This window comes from Staurois parvus, unplaced genomic scaffold, assembly GCF_062004578.1.
Source record: "Staurois parvus isolate SC_StPar_1 unplaced genomic scaffold, SC_StPar_1.0 ptg001451l, whole genome shotgun sequence".
Lineage (NCBI taxonomy): Eukaryota > Metazoa > Chordata > Amphibia > Anura > Ranidae > Staurois > Staurois parvus.
The window spans coordinates 1,354,766-1,372,306 of NW_028319247.1; the positions used below are offsets into that span (position 1 = coordinate 1,354,766).

The window sequence follows — 17,541 nt, forward strand, 5'->3', positions numbered from 1 at the left end:
GCAAGGGAAGTGAAAGGAAGTAGGGAGGAAAGAGAGGAGGAGCAATCACCCCGCAAGGGTCTGTGCAAAAAACTGACACTTCTGGGAGTGTCAATCGCCTGTGTGCCTCGCAGCACATACTGGCTCCTCCCACTAACCTCCACATCATTACTTTGCACTGTAGTGAGGTGGAGACTGGCTGGAGTAACCAATGAGTGCAGAGGGGAACACAGGAGACCAGCTTTCTCTGGAAGTGTTCCTTTTGGTAGAGACTTCCAGGGGCAGGTCCTCAGGATTGGAATGGTGTTCGGCGAGAGAGGTTTGTGTTTACTTTCTCCTTTGCAGGAAACTTTTCATTTCAAGTTTATCAGCAGAGTCGCTTTTAACTTCCACTTCCCCATTGACCTTATTGTATGTCACCAAAATGGTGATATCAATTCAAAATCTCCAGATTTTGAAAAATCTAGGAAACAAAACCTCTCGATTTTGCTCATCCCTATCTGCCACAGACACCAGGCTGTTCTGGAAGATTCGCTAGTTTGTAGGTGCCTGCATTGTCTGGTTCTGCTTCAGAACATGTTGATTTTGTTTAATTTGTGACAGCTCCCTCAAAGGACATCTGAAGTCAGCCCGTTAGAGCCCAGAGATTATAATGTGTCAGGAGTCGTGGAGCAGTGGATTTTCCAGCTGTCTTCCTCCACAAGCCCAGGCCGAACTGACTGACACCTGAACACACCACGGAGACACATCCAGACAGGAGAGGAGGGGTGTCAGGAAAAGCTGGCCTGTTTACCTTGGTTGCTCCGCTGTAGTCAACACCGAGCAGGCGGTATGTTTATTATCATGTAGACTAAAAAAAATAAAAAATTTCCCCAACTCCGTCATTCAGGATTATCAAGCAAGAAGCTCTGCTCTAATTAATATGCATGACATTGGGATGAAATAAAAAGCTGAAGCCATATTTAAGTAGCAGTAAAAAGCTTCTGGAGTAAGCAGGCACACCAGTCTCCGAACCCCCAGCTCAATTCACGCATCCTAGGTCTGAGAGGGTCAGAAGCCAACAAACCTACCTAGTTTTACATGTTTGAATTGTGGGAGGAAAGCAAAGAGAAAAAAAAAATCCCATGCAAACCCTGATGGTCCTAAAACTTGGACATGCCATTTTCTTCAATCAATAGTGCAGTGTTACCCCCTACTGCCTTAGAACTCCTCAACCCTCACATCCTCAGATACATCATGCTGAATAGTAGAACAGTTACCGAACAGGGTGTAGATCACTCCTAAGATGATGTCATTGGTTTTTGATATGGAAGAGTGAAATTCTGACGTGTTTGAGCCATTTCCCATCTGCAGATAAAAAGATAGAATGGTTATTGAAACATGATGTAAAGCGCAGACATTGCCCAACCCCTGGACTGTGTTGGAGAAAATCTAAGTAAATGTTTTTATTACTTCAAACCATAAAGGACCATTTGTAAAATGGGAAATGCACTCACCTTAAAGTGAATCGGAACTCTGCCAATGAAGGCCAAAGCAACAGGTTCTCTTAAAGCTGAACTTCGGGGAAAAAAAACCCAACACAAAAACTACCCTTGCTGTGGCCAATGCACTGCTAGTTTAAAGGAGATCTGTGGTCGCAGCATTCACTTTCATTTTATAACATCAGCATTGCAACAGCAATACAAACAATAGTTATTATTGACAATTCAATAGAAGCCTACTTGAAAAATCTCCTTTCATGTTGTGAGTGCTGCCTGTCTGCTGATCGCCTCTTTCTACAACTTCCAGGATTACCTGCATGTTTTGCAGTTTCTAATCCACTTCTAAGGACTACATATCTCATAGTACCTTGCTGCCTAGAAGCAGTGATTCCTGTATGGACTCCGCCTCCTGAAACTCCTCCTCCCAGCACCTCTGTAGGTCAGAAGGTGGGCTCTGTGAAATGTGTGACACTACTCAAAGTGCATAGTGACTCCATGTCACAGAATTCAAGGAACTAAGTGTGTGGGATCACAAGTATACAAACTTCAGGATGGTTCAGAGTAAAAGAAGTAGGCTAGAAATAATTGGAATGTGGAAATGAATACAGGATTTCACATTCTGACCATAAATACATTTTAAATGTATTTAAAGGAAAAAAATAAATAACCAACATGTCATACTTACCTGCTCTGTGCAGTGGTTTTGCACATAACATCCTCATCTTTTTGGGTTCCCCTCGAGCGGTCCAGGCTCCTCCCTTCTGCCTAGTGTCCCCAGAGCAAGCAGCTTGCTATGGAGGCACCCAAGCAGGCTTGCTCCCGTATCCATTCACATACAGAGCTGTGGCTCGACCACGCCCCCTCTCTCTTCTCTGCACACAGATGGTTTTTACCTTCATGCATAGAATGTATGAAGGTAAAAAACCTTTAGCCTTTACAACCACTTTAGTGTTTGTTAGGACTAATGGGTAAAGGACTAAGCTGTAATAGGTACCTTGTTCCTTGCTCTGGCACGTTCCAACAAGTCCTCTCTGTCCTCATATACAATGCAGGGCTATTGGCCCTGCATTGTATGTGATATCAGTGCGCAACAACCAGTCAAGCCTTAGTGTAGTGCCCACTCCTGAAAGAGCCCGCTGATTTGGTCCCGAAGTTTTTTTCCCCAATAAGTACACTAACAGCAAGGCACACAGTCTCAATCACTCTTCCGGCTCAATGATTAATCTGGGGGTATCCTTTTCTGATGCTTTATTGAAAACTTGAACTTGGATGCAGTGCTGTATTTAGTTCATGTGCTGCCATACGCAACACTAACATTGGGCGTCCCCTATTCCACCAGAATCCCCCTGTCAGCAACTCCCCCCCTCGCAGTCATCACAGCCCATCACCGCAATCCTCCCCCTATACACATGTTGCCCCCACTCGGCACCGGCCAACATACATCCCCCCAACGCCACCCCCCACCGTGACCACCAGATTCACCCAACTAACCTTTAAATAAGCAATGAAAGATGAGCTGGCCATCCCTGCACCTTCCAGAAGCACGCAGCCTTCTCCGGTGCTGACCAGGTCCCCATTCTTTACTTCTTGTGGGGGTGGTGCCCCCCCCCCACCTGAAAATTGGCTTGTTTGCCTCACTGTAAATATGCTGCTGCTTGGATGGGTGCAGGGCAACCATGGGATATTTAAGTAACGTTAAGTAGTAACTTGAGGGCACCTATCTTCCTCCTGAAGATTCTTAGCACAGTCCTTGCAGCAGCAAATGATGGGCTGAGCTACACTGGGACACCGTGAATAATGTTCACTATTAGTACAAGCTGACTGATGCAAGATGCATAGCAGAACACAGTCACTGGGATCTTACACACCGGTCTGTACTCACAAATGCATCTGGATAGTTGGATATCTCCTTCCAATATCAACCAGACATTTCTCCCAATAATTCTTCAGACCAGATCCCCAAAAGGAAATCCCTCCGTCTGCTCCAGTAAATTTCAGCAGAATGAGACCCCCCAGCTAGCATAGCTGGGACCTTGATGTGCAAGTAAAGAAGCACAGTTGGACTGCCCAGAAGGGATCTTCTCCTTCTGGACAAAGAACCCTTCTGCCCCAATCCTCAAACTATGTATGCCCTCTCGTAGCCACCCACTGGGCACCCTTCCACAGGGATTGGCTGGAACCACATAAATATCCATAGTGTAGATTTGACTGTCCCAGCCCACTACTTTCCAGAACCATCCAGAAGCCAGGGGAGGCAGCCAAATCCACAACCAGTGAAACTCAGAGCAGACCAGGGTATTCACTGATTCCAGGAGAGCTAAGGAACTAAATTTACCCAACCTAGCACCTATCTAAGACGGTGCTATATTAGATAAGAGGTTTTGGGGGAATGGTTGCACAGATGATCGAGGTCTGGCAGGATGAGGAATAAGGTATTACCCGTAGACCTAATGAGCATTTAACCCTTGTAATATGGGACCAGAGGGACCACTGCAAGGGTAGGTTATGTGTAATTCCCAAAGTTCAGCTTTAAGCTGTATGGACAGTTTGCCATTGTTGGGTTCTCTCCAGAAAAGCGCTTGATGCCTGGTTGTCATGCTAATTGAATGGCTTTAGTAATTTCTGATCTACTGACCTGGAACCTATACAGTAGACAGATCAGGATTTTTCACTTTCTAATCCAACTGCCTAATCAACTAGCCTTTTCGTGAGAAAACATCAGCCATGGAAGACTCCATGCTTCTCCCATGAAAGGTTACATTACAAAATGAAAGCACTGCCTCCGCTGAGCGCTCGGTCTTGGAATGACGGCGCGCACTGCAAAGCGGCTCAGATTTTTGTATTATACGGAGGGCAGAGGTGGAGTCCCTCACTTTAAGATTCAACGCTTTCCTAATCGGATTGCTGAAATCTCAATATTCCATTTATTTTCCATCCCTCCAATAACACAACACAATCACACATAGGCGCAGAGAATCTGCAGAACTAATAACATATTGATCATATTTTACAACTGCCTAGCAGCATGAAAACTTCGCCATGATCAAATGCCACCAGTGGATATTATTTGTGTACGGAGTTCACATGAAGGTTCCAGTCATCTAAAATGATCCCATGTCCCAGGTCACAGTCCCCCTGCAAAAATCTGCTAAAAATATCATTATAATACTCATCACATGGCCAGTGGAGTAATGATAGATGATGGGGGTGGGGGTGAGCAATGTGAGACACAATTCTATTTCAGGAGTAAGAGTGATTGAAGCTTCACATGACCAGAATACAGAACAGTGTGTAAGTGTATCACAATCTGAGATAATATGGGGGCTCTACATCCTGCAGGCGTCCTGCTGAGGAGGAACCACAAGTCTCAGCAAGCTGTGGGCACATTGGGGTTTGTAGTACATTATGGACAAAAGGGCTGCAACACATATCCAGAATGAATCTCACATATACAATGTACAGTTGTACTCAAATGTGCGAAATTTTGGCATTGATGTTGAAAATATGACTGATCATGCCAAAAAACTGTCTTTTATTTATGGATAGTGATCACATGAATCCATTTATTATCACATAGTTGTTTGGCTCCTTTTTTAAATCATAATAACAGAAATCACCCAAATGGCCCAGATCAAAAGTTTACATACCCTGTGCAAATGCTACAAAAAAGCCCGGTTACAATAAGTCTGTTGGATCAGTGCATGTCCGATCCAACAAACCGAGCGGGCATGTGGGAAAAAGTAGGTGGGAAATGTGTCAGACAAATTAGCTTTTTTTAATTTGAGGGTGGAGCCAAGGAAAGGATTATGAAAATTAGGTTGACCATGATCCTTTGCAATTGGATCAGGACACTCTCCCTAATGTGCAACAACAACAAAAGGAGTATGGCATATGGGGGAAAGAAAAAAAATAAGAAATTGGTGTTTCTGGCTTAGGTCAGTGTGCTTGTGCCTGGTCTTAGTGACAATTAGTGACAATTTTTCTTGGTGGTGGACCATGTGGAAACCTCAGGAGCCTTGCACCCTGGGGGATCAGGATAGAGGTCCTACCCCTTCAGGGGGTCGACTAAAGCACACCCCTAAGTGCTCTGCTGTCATTCTTGCTTCTTGGCGAGGATGTTTGGCTGTATAGTACTGGCTGCAACAGAATCCGTGGTTCCCACAGGCAGTTGGGGCCTGGGAGTAATTCCCCTGGGAAAACTGGAGGAGCCCAGTTCCTCCTGATCTGAATGGATCTACCTTGTCTGGCCAGAGGTGCGCAAAAAGTCTGCGGAGCAGTGTCCCCTGAGTGGTCGTCTCAGGGGTGCTATTAGTAACACATGGAGGGTGGGATCCATGTGTGAAAAGACGCATGATCACTGTTTCAAAAACTTTTTCTGCACTGCGCCTTTTAGTGCTAGGCCTTTTGGTTAAGTCCAGGGCAATTTTTATGCTACAGGCCTCAGGGCCTAGCCAGTGCACAAATGCATGGCCACTTTTTTTATTTTTACTTATATATTTATTTTTCTCCCACATTTGTGTCACTTTCACTGATTTGTGTGTTTTTTTCCCACGGATGGTAGGGTGTGGGTCCTCGGTCCTGCCGACTATGCCTTAAGTCTAGAGGGAGGATATGTAGACTTTTGGCTCCTTCCTCCCCTGTTCCTGGGGGGGGGTCTCTGTTTGGGAGAGTCTACAGGTGGCTGGCTTCGGCTAGCCACAAGGAAAGGGGTCTGCCAGACCTTTTGGCTAGGTGGACCATGTGGAAGCCTCAGGAGCCTTGCGCCTCAGGGGATCAGGATACATTTCCTACCACTTCGGGGGGTGGACTAAAGCACACCCGTAAGTGCACTTTTTTTTTGTGTTGGTGTTTTGCACTTGCACATTTTTTTGTTCACTTGCAGGTTTCTCCTTTTTTCGCACCTCCGTGGACTTAAAAAAAAATTGACCAGGAACATGGTGCTGCAGTGGAAGTCAAGTGGGATCGAAGTGTGTTGTAGCACTGGTTCGGGACCATGATGTGCTGCAGTGGAGGTGGACCATGGTGTGCTGCAGTGGATGTCCAGGACCGTAGTGTGATGCATTGGAGGTCCAGGTCAATAGTGTGCTGCAGGGGAGGTCCAGGACCTGGCTGTGCTGTTTTCCCGGTTTGTCTTGATCACAAAAATAGCTGTACAGTACTACAAATGTTTCGTCAGGTCAGAGTTTCATTTATGTATTTCAGATATACCAAAACCCATGATCCAGATGAACTATTACAGAACATCTCACCCATAAAAATGAACACAGACACTCTGTCTGTGGAACATAAACTATACAGAACTCCATTTACTATTGTTCTCCGTTATCTAACACTGTGGACCTAAGGAAGTTCTCTGGAGGGAGCCTGAGGGTAACGGATTAAACTCTCAGATACAGATCTGGAAAACTTCTCCCTCAGTAAAAAGCATTCATTTCCTTGTACTGGACCTGTAATTGACAGTATGAACCCCCGATGGTCCATACAGGGCGAAGGGTTTAACGGACAATGGCGACCTGCTACAACCTAAATTTCTTCCCCTACCACCCCCCCCCCCCTCCTTCCTGTACCACTGTGAAGAACGAGGGAAACCCACAGAGCTGATTATTTGTATGGTCTAATTCATCTCACAACAGAGGGATGCCAGGACATGGCTGTTCAGACAAAGCAATCAGGGAGCCTATTCAGGTGAGACCAGGCTAGTGTCGAGACTCCTAATCATAAAAAATAATCCCTTTTCACCCACCAATTCCAATCACAACCTGTCTTCCACCGACAGGTTCCCCGCTGATCTGACATTACAGAAACAAAAAAAATCAAAATTTGTTCTGCCATTGCTGGTAGCATGATACTGGTGCTACCAGCAATGGCAGAACAAACTGTGCTCAGCACAGCTGACACTAACGACTTTGGCAATGAGCGGAGAGGCAGAATCATTTGCTCATATTTTTTAATTACAGGTACTTATATATCGCCATCAAATACTTATTATACATTCACGTCAGTCCCTGCCCTTAAGGGGCGTACAATCTAAGGTCCCTAGCTTACATTCATACATACACATTATTATTATACAGGATTTATATAGCGCCAACAGTTTGCTGAGCGCTTTACACATACTAGGGCCAATTTAGACAGGAGCCAATTAACCTACCAGCATGTCTTTGGAGTGTGGTAGGAAACCGGAGTACCCAGAGGAAACCCACGCAGGCACAGGGAGAACATGCAAGCTCCAGGTATGACCCTGGTGCTGCCAGGCAGAAGTGCTAACCACTTAGCCACTGTGCGGCCCACCGGCGGGAGGTTTTGGTAGCTTTGGGTGCCCCTTAAACAACACCATGTTTCATGTCGCTGCGCTACGGGCCTTCCACGTGTTAAGCTGGTAAGCTAAAACCAATTCACTTACTATTATAAAACATCAACACAGCATAAAAAATTAAGGTAACGATGAAAAAACTTTGTAAACTGTGCATGAGAACCAATCAGCTTCTAACTTCAGCTTGTTCAATTAAGTTTTGGCAATAAAACCTGGAAGCTGATTGGTTTCTATGCAGAGCTGCACCAGATTTTGCACTCTTCGGTTTTAGTACATAACCCCCGTTGTCTTATCCAGCCAAGTCCAGTTTTTATGCCAAACACTGCAAACTAGCTAGGTTTCTACAGGGAAACCAGAAAATTCAGTTTAAAGCAATTTCAAGGTGTGGGGAGGGGGGTGACATTGATTCTGGAATCACATTCAAAACTAAAGTACCGGCGGGTGACCCATGCCCCAAGTCACTCCACAATATATAGTACAATGCCCTCTCAGTCTTAAGCAGGCCATAGATGGATCTACAAACTATGGGATATATACTGGAATGTTTATTTACATTTTTTTTTCTAGTAATGGTGATCAGCGACTGTGATAGTATGGCGGGCAATCTGACACTAACTGACACTTTGTGGGAACTGACTAACTGCCACTGACATCTCCAGTGACACTAATACAGTGATCAGGGCTACTAATATACACTGTCACTGTACTAATGACACTAGCTGGGAAGGAGTTAACATCTAGGTGCCTAACAATGTGTTAAGTGTTTACTGTGTGCTGATTTTAATAAATCAATGATGTGCCGGTTTTTATTTCCTGATTTGCAGGGAAACATAAACCGGCACATCGCCGCTGTCAGGACAGAACTCTGTGTTGTTTACAATCATCCGCTCCAGCAATTGGCAGGTCCTGGGCATAAATCATTGGCCTGATCCGCTGGTGATGTAACAATTCATGTCACAGCCAGGGTGGTGGGCGGGTGCATGTGCCCCTACCTGAAGAAGCCAGATCACATATCAGATATGTGACCCAGCACATAGTGGATGTCCTGCAGCAGCATATCTGTGTGAGGCGGTCCACAAGCAGTTAAAAGACGTATGACCAGACAGGCTATATATCACAGAAAAGACATGCAATGTCTCTTCTGCTATAAAAAAAAACACACACTCTTCTGTGGCATATAAACAGGCATGCACAGCTCAATGTACAGTTGTGGCCAAAATTATTCAACCCCCAATGCTGTAAAGGGGTTTAGGGACTATAGTGTACATTTGGAATTGTATTCAGAATCAAATCCTACAAGGACGTTGTAACTACCCAAATGCAACTAAAATGACATCAATTGTTTATGTAATACAGTAGTAAATGGTTCTTATGTGGTTTCTTCATTGCCACAATTATTCAACCCCTTAAAGACTACCACTCTGAAGAACAGAGGTTCATACAGGTGCTTTCCATCAGGTATTGAAAACACCTGTGGATGTCACCGAGCAGCAATCAAGCATAATAAGCACCAATTAGGCAGCTTTAAAATGACTGTGATACTCAGCTCCTTCTAGACATTTACTGGTGTGGTTACAAACATGGTGAAGGCAAGAGAATGGTCCAGGAAGACAAGAGAAGAGGTGATTTCTCTTCACAGGAAGGGCAATGGCTATAAGAAGATTGCAAAGATGTTAAACATACCAAGAGACACCTTAGGAAGCATCATTCGCAAATTCAAGGCAAAGGGCACTGTTGAAACGCTACCTGGTCGTGGCAGAAAGAAGATGCTGACTTCGACTGCTGTGCGCTACCTGAAGCGTAGAGTGGAGAGAAGTCCCCGTGTGACTGCTGAGGAACTGAGAAAAGATTTGTCAGATGTGGGTACAGAAGTTTCAGCCCAGACAATAAGACGCACACTGCGTAATGAAGGCCTCCGTGCCAGAACTCCCAGGCGTACCCCCTTGCTGTCTCCAAAGAATAAGAAGAGTCGACTGCAGTATGCCAAAAGCCATGTGGACAAACCACAAAAGTTGTGGGATAGTGTTCTGTGGACTGATGAAACAAAATTAGAACTGTTTGGGCCCATGGATCAACGCTATGTTTGGAGGAGGAAGAACAAGGCCTATGATGAAAAGAACACCTTGCCTACTGTGAAGCATGGTGGAGGGTCAATCATGCTTTGGGGCTGTTTTGCTTCTGCAGGTACAGGGAAGCTTCAGCGTGTGCAAGGTACCATGAATTCTCTTCAGTACCAGGAGATATTGGATGGAAACGTGATGCAGTCCGTCACACACCTGAGGCTTGGGAGACGTTGGACCTTTCAACAGGACAATGATCCCAAGCATACCTCCAAGTCCACTAGAGCATGGTTGCAGAGGAAAGGCTGGAACATTTTGGAGTGGCCATCGCAGTCACCAGACTTAAATCCGATTGAGAACCTCTGGTGGGACTTAAAGAAAGCAGTTGCAGTGCGCAAGCCTAAGAATGTGACTGAACTGGAGGCCTTTGCCCATGAAGAATGGGCGAAGATACCCGTAGATCGCTGCAAGACACTTGTGTCAAGCTATGCTTCACGTTTAAAAGCTGTTATAACTGTAAAAGGATGCTGTACTAAGTACTAAGATTGAATGTCACTTGGGGGTTGAATAAAACTGATAATGCTGTGAGCACAGAAAAGACATTTGTGGTTATTTCATTATAACTGTTATGTTATATTTGTCTGACCTACAAGTGCCTCTTTAATGTAAATGTAAGCAAGATGACTGAATGATCAAAAGCAATGTCAAACTGGCCAAAACACTCAATTTCAGTGGGGGTTGAATAATTTTGGCCACAACTGTACATTGCCAGCACAGCGCCTGTGTGACAGGATGACTATTTTTTGCACTTTTTTTTTTTTTTTTTTTAAGTCCGCAAACGTGCAACTATAACGAAAAAACCTGTAAGTGTTCACAAAAAAGTGCAAGTGCAAAACACCACACGAAAAAGTGCACTTAGGGGTGTGCTTTTGTCCTACCCCTGATCCCCCGGGGCACGAAGCTCCTGACGGGGACAAGGTTCCTATTTGGTCCTCCTGGCCAAAAGGCCTGGTGGACCACCGTTCCTTGTGTCCAGCCAAAGCCGGACACCCAGTACTTGGTCAGGGGGCTCTCCTGAAGAGAAAACCCCCTAGGGATCAGGGGAGGAAGGAACCAGAAGGCCACACATCCTCCCCCTAGACTTCAGGGCAGGCCCGAGGACCTACACCCTCCATCCTGTGGAAAACACACACAAAAGTAAGAAAAAGTGACAAAACGTGGGAGTGAATAAATTAAATAAATAGAAAATTAAAAAGTGGCCGTGCCAAATTGTGCACAGACCAGGCCCTAATTTTTGCACACGTTGTAGGAATTGGGTCATCCTCTGCCGGTCAATCAAGACAGAAAGAGCCGGGACGAGGATGCCGGTGAGGGACCCCTCATGGACTTCAGACTGTTGGAGAGGAGGGTAAGAATGGTGACTTTAGTTCCGCTACAATGAACATTTTCATGCAGATTGTGTTGCAATACATTGCATGTTTCTGTGTGTTTTCATGTCATCCATTGTCACTGTAGATGGTGTAAACAAGATGTTCCTCAGGAAATGATCCTAAAAAAAAGTCTCCAAAGAAAGCAATGGGGTATCAATAAGCAATTCCTGCCAGACTGACAGATTTCTCTATGAAAATACCAAAAGAACAACATGATGTGAGCTGAGAGTACTGCATCTCTATTATCACCTCATTGTATCTCTCAGGGTGTAGACATATGCAGGCCTCCCATGATCAGAAACAATCATGTTCATGGCACTGCTTCATTGCTTGTTCCGGGTCAGTGACTTGCTGAGCACTGAAGCAAGAAGGATGAACCTGCACCTTTAAATAGGAGTCCACAGCTTCTATCTTTCTATCAATGTGTGTGTGTGTATGTGATAGCTCTGGACCAATAGAAGCAAAAGTTGGTTCTGGTGAATCTACTGTAAAGTTTGCAAAGATGCAGATCCGTGATTGAAATATAGGACTTGTAGTTCCACAGCAGCTGGAGGGCTGCAGTTTGACATCCCTTGTATAGGTGGACCCTGTTCTGGTCCTAGGCTTCTCTGATGGTGACACAAAGAAGCACGCACCAGATGGTATATTCTTGGATGGGTATAGAGGAGTGATGGGTACAACAATTTACCTCACCTGAAGGACTTCATTTAATGGGTAAGAGTGTCAAATACATCCAATGCGCTTTGAGGGAAAAAAGATTCCCCACTTCTTCAGGTTTAATGTTTCCTCATGGCACTAAAAGCAGCTGGCTGAATTTATTGCCACAGGGAGGCGTTAGCCCTGAAGAAGAGAAGGCTTCCCCCCCCCCTTCCTGAGATACATGTAAGCTGTTTTCGATTGTCTTAGCCATTAAAGCAGAACTCCATGTAAATGTTTTATTTTCCCTGCAGTGGGGTTGTACTCGCACTGCATGGGAAAACTACTAGTTTTGTCCATAGTTTTAGTGGAAAACCTATACTTACCCCATCTTCCAGTCCTCCAGAAAACGCACTCCCCTACATCCAGTTTCAGATAGTTCGTGCTGTCCTTACACCCGGAGCTGGTTTATGGGCGTGATGATGTCAGGAACTGTGCATTCACAAGACCACTAGCGTGAGGGGGGAAGCTGCAGGGACTAGTCTTGAACTCTGAGGATCAGCGGATTTGGTAAGTGTAACTTCACTCTTATGACCCCTAGACAAAAATGAGCAGATGGCCCAGCTCAAGGCTGGTCCCTGCCACACCCCACGCACATAGCAGTCTTGTGAGTGGGCTGTTCCTGACGTCATCACACCATAGACGATGGCAGGAACAGTCCACCGCTGGACATGGGGGAGTGTGATTTTTTCGGAGGACCGGAGGAATGGGTAAGTACAGCTTTTCCCTGAGCCCCTGGACAAAAGGAGCACTTAACCCATGCAGTGCGGGCACGGAACCACTGCATGGGAAAATAAGATTTTTGACCTGAGTTGTGCTTTAAGTGTTTCAAAAAGTCCTTCAAGTGAAATGAACGTTTGTACCAGGCGCTCCTTCTTACATATCCAAGATCTTTGTACACTTTCACAGTGGTTACCTGAATACCAACTCACACCGTAAAATAACTTCTAAAGAGGACTAAAGGGGCTTTTTAAAGGGAAAATTCATATCAATGCATTATGTGCGTTTCACTGCACAGCGCTGCTGTGCATTTTAAAATATGAACAGAGGTGTGGTCTATTGTGCCACGGACATTCATTATAAATAACACCCAAAGTACAATTACAGAAGCTGGCAATGCACTTGCACTGCAGTGTACCACAATGTACATACACTAAGAAAAAAAGGGGTGCCGTCCTTTATTCACGTGTCAGGGTACACTGTCAACCTGTACAAAATGAATGGCCCACCTTAATGTAGCATGCCTTATGCTTTGCATTAACCCAAAAGCCTAAAACCACCATTCTGTTTTGGGCTGGTCATGGTGAACCTCTCGACTAGACTCTCTCTAGTTATTTATCAAAAGGAAGGATCCATCAGGGGAGAGTACCACCAGCATTCAACTTTCTAATGGCTGCAACAATTAGTGGGAATTGGGAACTTTGGAGATGAGATCTCATCGCCGGAGCCCCGAGAGCCATGAGAAGAAAGAGATTACTCCACAACAACCACACGAAACTGGAAATATTATTTAATTCTCAATTTGTTTCCCTTCCTGCTGTGAACTAAAACAAAAAAATCCTTCTGTTTTCCTGTTCCAGAAGCTGTATTTCGTACAAATTCAAAACAGAACTTCAGCCAATTATCTCTCTTTTTAGGTTTGGACTACTTGTAGGAGAGTTAGACCTCCTATCGGATTTTGATGTTGTGTTTCCTTGGGAACAGCTCAGGAAGAGAGAAAAGGTGTCAGACAGGGGTTGTAACCTTGCTCCCCATTGGCCAACGCAGAAAAAAGTGTTTTAGACAAGTTTCTACTTTAAAGCTGAAGTTTAAGCTGCTTATATTTGGCCTTTCCTGTTTTTTTCCTCGTCCCTCTTCCACGCATTAAAGACGTTTTTAAATAACACCCTTCCATTTTCATTATGTAGTGCCCCTCTAGTTAGCCAGAGGGAACTAACTAGGTTTTTTAGTTAGAGGCTGGATAGCAGCCTGGTATGAGTCAGCCTGGGATGAGTCAGCCATGTAATGTCAGGTTAGTTCCCTGATACCTCTCCACTGCTCTAGAAGCTTGAGAAGTTTCTAGAAGGCAGTGAGTGGGGGTGATGAGGGGCTGATCTCCATACCTAAGGGATCTTGACCAATCCCCAAGCAGGAGGATTGGCATGGGGTCAGGGAAGCCTTTAAGTATGGTAGAGCCTGATCAAGAAGTGGTCAGTGTCAGGTGGAAGATTTTGTGAGAAGACTTGAGTATGGAGCCTGGGAGGGGGCCCAGGGAGAGGCCTACCTGCAGGCAGGAGCTGGGAAGGAGGATCTCTCTGCCTCAACTGGTCCCCAGGAAGCAGGGAAGGAGCCAGCCCAGCATAAGGACTGAAGGCAGCCACCCACCCACAAGCTTACAGGAGAGGACTGAGTGATTAATCCTGCACTCCCTGGGCCAGATAAGGGGAGAGGGCAGTCAGGTGGCAAACCCAACTAGTTCCTCATCTGGGGCTGCTTCGCTAAAGTGTCAGTTTCTGAGTCCCCTTGCTCAGGGATTTCCATGAATCCTCCATGATTGATGGAGCTAAAATCTAATAAATGAAAGTGGGCCAGGGGTAGATGATGCTGGACGTCCTCCAGTCATAAAATGAGGCGGAGCTCTATTTGACTTGCTGCAGCTTCTAATGCACATTATGAGAAGCTCAATTATGAGAAGCTCACAGTGTGCAGTGAAATCAGAGTAAAGAATTTCAGTGGTGGAGAGGAGCCAGTACAACTGTACAAGAGTGAAGGGAAGGCTGGAGGTCAATACCTTCACTGCTCCAGGTCGGTCCACCTCAACACCAGCTTCTAGCTCCACATAAAAAGGCACAGGTCCGACTCACAACCGAGAATAATGTGGAAGAAAACAGTGGATGACTGCACTTAAATATGCAGACAATTGCAGGAATTCATTGGAAACAATCCATCAGTACAGTCACATACACAGCACCTACAGGAACAGCGTTGGTGGGTAATTGGTGAAGGCTGGAGTTGAGCTTTAATATTCAAATCTTCCAGTCCGTCCGAATCAGACTCTGCGATTTTGTTATCCCTATTAGAGGTGAGAAAGACTAATCTGCTGCGAGACTGATGAAAGCCACCTACTACAGAACAGCACGACAGCCGGTGTGACTGCACTCCTGCCAGTGAGCTGAATCGGTGACATCTGTGGATTGTAAACGTATGTCGGAGGACAAATACTCCATTACCGGAAGAGATGCAGCCAAAGCACCAAGGTCGCAGGACTAAACCCATCAGGCATTGATTACCTCCTATACTTTTTATAGGACAATATCATCCAACTGCCACATTAATATTCATTATTTTGTCAGATTAATTGCATGGCGGAGACGCTGCCTGTAAGACAATGCAACATTTCATTTTGCACAGAAGCTCCTAACAACAGGTGACCCCACAAACATATTATTTTATTTAGAACGTTATTATTATTATTACTATTATACGGGATTTATATTGCGCCAACAGTTTACGCAGCGCTGTACAACATAGGAGCAGACAGTACAATTACAATACAAATGAATACAGGAAGGGCCCTGCTCGTTAGAGTTTACAATCTGGCATTGGGTTCAAGCAAGGACGTTGTATTAGAAAAAGTAGCCTTTATTTATATAAAAGAGGGATTAGCATTATCTTCCAATCTGCACTAGAAAGTTCAAAGGAGTTTGTCAGGACTGAAAACAATTCAGATGATATTCTGGTACGGACTACAAGGACCAGTCCGGTAATCTCTTGTATCGGCTGTATTTATTACCTTCAAATGATGATATCGCACTTATTTTATCTTTGCACAAAAAATTGTAAAATGTACTTTATATAAAAGGTTGCTTATACGTTTTTGTCCTTTAAAAGCCAAATATAACAGTCCCTACCTGCATAATACGGCACAAAACAACAGGTGGTTTTAGCGCCTAATGAGCATCAATTGCTGGGCAATATCAGAAAAACAATGAACATCAGGAAGCTCACAGGGATTATGAAGACTTACCTTGGACGGTTAAGCTGGGGTGCAGTTGGCAGACTCACAAATTGACCTCCTTGGGGAAAGTTGGGCATGAAGGTTGCAGCATGTTGTATATAGATCAGCCAGCGATGTGTCTGCTCAGTCTCTGAGTCTGCACAGAGCTCCGACACTCCACAGCAAACCTTCAAAATATTTCTGATCTCTGGTGTCCGCTGGATGAATTGCAGCAAGATCAAATTTGCTGGCTTGTGTTTGTAGGTTGGGAAGAGAGTGTCATTGAGAGTCGCCACACACTGCGCAGAAGAAAGAGAGAGACAGAGAAAGAAGGGAGGAGAACAAGAGAGATGGGGGGAGCAGAAGAGATAGAGGAAGGGGTAGACATCCCCCTTTATATTACCCCTTACACCCCCCCCTTCCCCAAAGCTTCCCTAGAGGTACTCTCCTTCCCATACAAACTCAACTGCATTGGCAATGCTAAAATGTATGTCGTCCTGCCAATAAAGCTTATTTGAATTTGAGAGAGATAAGATATGGAGTAAGAAAGAGTAAAAGTAAAAAATAAAAGAGGGAGAGAGAGAAGAGAAAAGAGAGAGAGAGACAGAGAAGGGAGCAGAAGAGGAGATAGATGGGAAAAGAAGAGAGAAAGAGAAGGAGAAGAGAAAGAAAGAAAAGGGAGAAGAGGTAAAGAAAGAGAGGGAGAAGAGAAAGAAAGAAAAGGGAGAAGAGAAAGAAAGAAAGAAAGAAAGAGAATATGGAGAGAAAGAGAGGGAGAAGAGAAAGAAAGAAAAGGGAGGAGAAAAGGGAGAGAAAGAGAAGTGAAGAAGGAGAGAGCGAGAGAAGGGAAAGGAGAGAGAGAGAAAGGAGAAGAGGACAGAGGTGGGAGTAGAAGAGAATGAGAGATAAAGAAAGGAGGGGAAGAAAGAGAAAGAGAAAAGATAGAGAAAGAAAGAAAGATAAGGGAGGAGAAGAGGGAGAGAAAAAGAGAGAGAAGGGAGGAGAAAAGAGAAGTAAGATGGGGAAAGAGAGAGAAAAAGAAAGAATGATAAGGGAGAAGAATGAGATAAAAACAGAGAAAATGGAGAAGACAGAGAAAGAGAAGAGAGGGGAATTGAGAGAGGAAGGAGGAGAAAAGAAAGATAAGGTAGGGACAGAAAGAGAAAAAGGGAGAGGTAAGGGAGAAGAGAGACAGAGAGTTAAGTTATAATGAGATAGAATAAATAGAATAAATAGAATTGATTTCAAATAGAATAATTAGAAGGTAAGTAAAGAAAGAGAGAAGGGAGGAGAACAGAGTGAGAGGAAGGAGGAGAAAAGAGAGATAATATAGGGAAAGAGACAGAAAAAGAAAGGAAGATAAGGGGGAGAAGAGGGAGAGAAAAAGAGAGAGAAGGGAGCAGAAAAGAGAGAGAGAGGAAGGAGAAAAGTGAGAAAGAGAGAGAGAGGAAGGAGCAAAATAGAGAGAGCAGATGGGGAAACAGCGAAAAAGAAAGATAAGGAAAAAGAAGGAGAGAAAAAGAGAGGAGAAGACAGAGAAAGAGAAGGGAGGGGAATTGAGAGAGGAAGAGGAGAAGAGAGAGACTGGAAGGAGGATAAAAAAAGA

General features: G+C 44.7%; 1 protein-coding gene across 1 annotated transcript in view; it reads right to left on the reverse strand.

Annotated features, from left to right (window-relative positions):
* Positions 1–16,249, reverse strand: part of LOC149435912 (opsin-5-like) — a 32,894-nt gene extending 16,645 nt beyond the window's left edge. The window contains exons 1-2 of the mRNA XM_089662274.1: positions 15,966–16,249; positions 1,239–1,326 (exon numbers count right to left, since the gene is read on the reverse strand). Coding sequence (XP_089518400.1) covers positions 1,239–1,326 — 88 coding nt within the window. The 5' untranslated portion in view covers positions 15,966–16,249. The remainder of the gene's footprint in view (positions 1–1,238; positions 1,327–15,965) is intronic.
* Positions 16,250–17,541: the final 1,292 nt, after the last annotated feature.